Below are 1,203 nucleotides of genomic sequence, written 5' to 3'. Positions count from 1 at the left end.
AAAAAAATTATTACAATAATAATTTACTTAAAAATATATATATAAATAATTTCCAAAGATCATTTCATTACTAATTATTTCCAGTAATTATCACTCATGCAAAATGATGAGGTCATGTTACAATGTAGTTTGAACTGTCTATAGTTGATATAGTTATAATTTGTACTGTACTCACTCTCAGGAGTAATGGATATTTACAGATCCTCTGGATGGGTGCAACCAAGTAGCCCTCCAAAGGAACCTCTGTGTTCTTCCTGCCGCCCAGCAACATGCAGTTCTTAAGAGATAAACAAGCAAAACTAGTAAGAAAAAATCAAAATCCTCTGTGCAGTCGTTTATAACACTATATACTGTACTTGCATTTGAGTCTCAGAGGGGTGACATGTTTCCCCCAAGGTCATGGCTATAAAATTGCCATTAAATCAAATTCAGTCACAGCCGTATAGCCACCACAGCGTGAGTTCAAAGACTTAGGAAGCAGTAAATCTAAAAGTGCTCGCAATCCTACTGTATAGGTTACCAACATTATCCTGTCAAGAACACCAGTGGTTATATTTCTGTTTTTATATTAACACATTAATTTATCTTAATTTCAAAAATACAGCAAACAAACATTAAGAGCATAAAGAGCTTTTAATACAACAAATAAAATGTCAAATAAATTACCCTAATAAAATGAAGAAAAAAACATTTACACTAATGCACTTACAAGAGACATCTATAGATCAATTAGTTGCACTGGAATAAATGTCAAAACATACACGTTTCTATATTTCTAAAGCAAATCCACAACATAAAGCTTCAAAAATGTGAGTGTGCAGCTTGTCTTCTAATGTATGTATGCATTTTAGTGTTATAGAAGGGTCAGTGCTTGCTTGCATTACATTACAAAGACAGAGCGTTGAAGGACACTCCTGTCAGCTCAGCCAGAGGAAATGAATTTGTGTCGGACTCACAGGAGGTCATAAGATATAGTATTACAAACACGTGCCACCAGGCCCTCAGTGTTAGACCTGACCTTGACCCGGTCCTGCCCATTAACAATACCCATTAATGAGCTATCCGTCCAGGGACAGGAACAGGAAATGTGTCCAACAAATACATCTTTATTCATGTGTTTTAACGCAAATAAATAAAATTAAATAAAATAAAATGGAGAGAAGAGAAGAAATTGTTGAATAAAGTCATTATTTTTGTTTTCTT

The 1,203-nt window shown here is 34.2% G+C and overlaps 1 protein-coding gene across 1 annotated transcript in view; it reads right to left on the bottom strand.

Annotated features, from left to right (window-relative positions):
- Positions 1-175: 175 nt before the first annotated feature.
- The window catches only part of LOC107595151 (phosphatidylinositol 3,4,5-trisphosphate-dependent Rac exchanger 2 protein-like), a gene marked incomplete at its 3' end in the record, with an annotated part of 43,960 nt that continues 42,932 nt past the window's right edge, over positions 176-1,203 (bottom strand). Inside the window, exon 5 of the mRNA XM_016285489.1 lies at positions 176-277. Within this exon, the coding sequence (XP_016140975.1) occupies positions 176-277 (102 nt within the window). The remainder of the gene's footprint in view (positions 278-1,203) is intronic.

This window comes from Sinocyclocheilus grahami, unplaced genomic scaffold (assembly GCF_001515645.1).
Source record: "Sinocyclocheilus grahami isolate Dianchi unplaced genomic scaffold, SAMN03320097.WGS_v1.1 scaffold197.1, whole genome shotgun sequence".
NCBI classification, from domain to species: Eukaryota; Metazoa; Chordata; class Actinopteri; order Cypriniformes; family Cyprinidae; genus Sinocyclocheilus; species Sinocyclocheilus grahami.
Note: the sequence above shows the minus strand (reverse complement) of the source record. Positions and strands in the feature narration are given on the sequence as shown.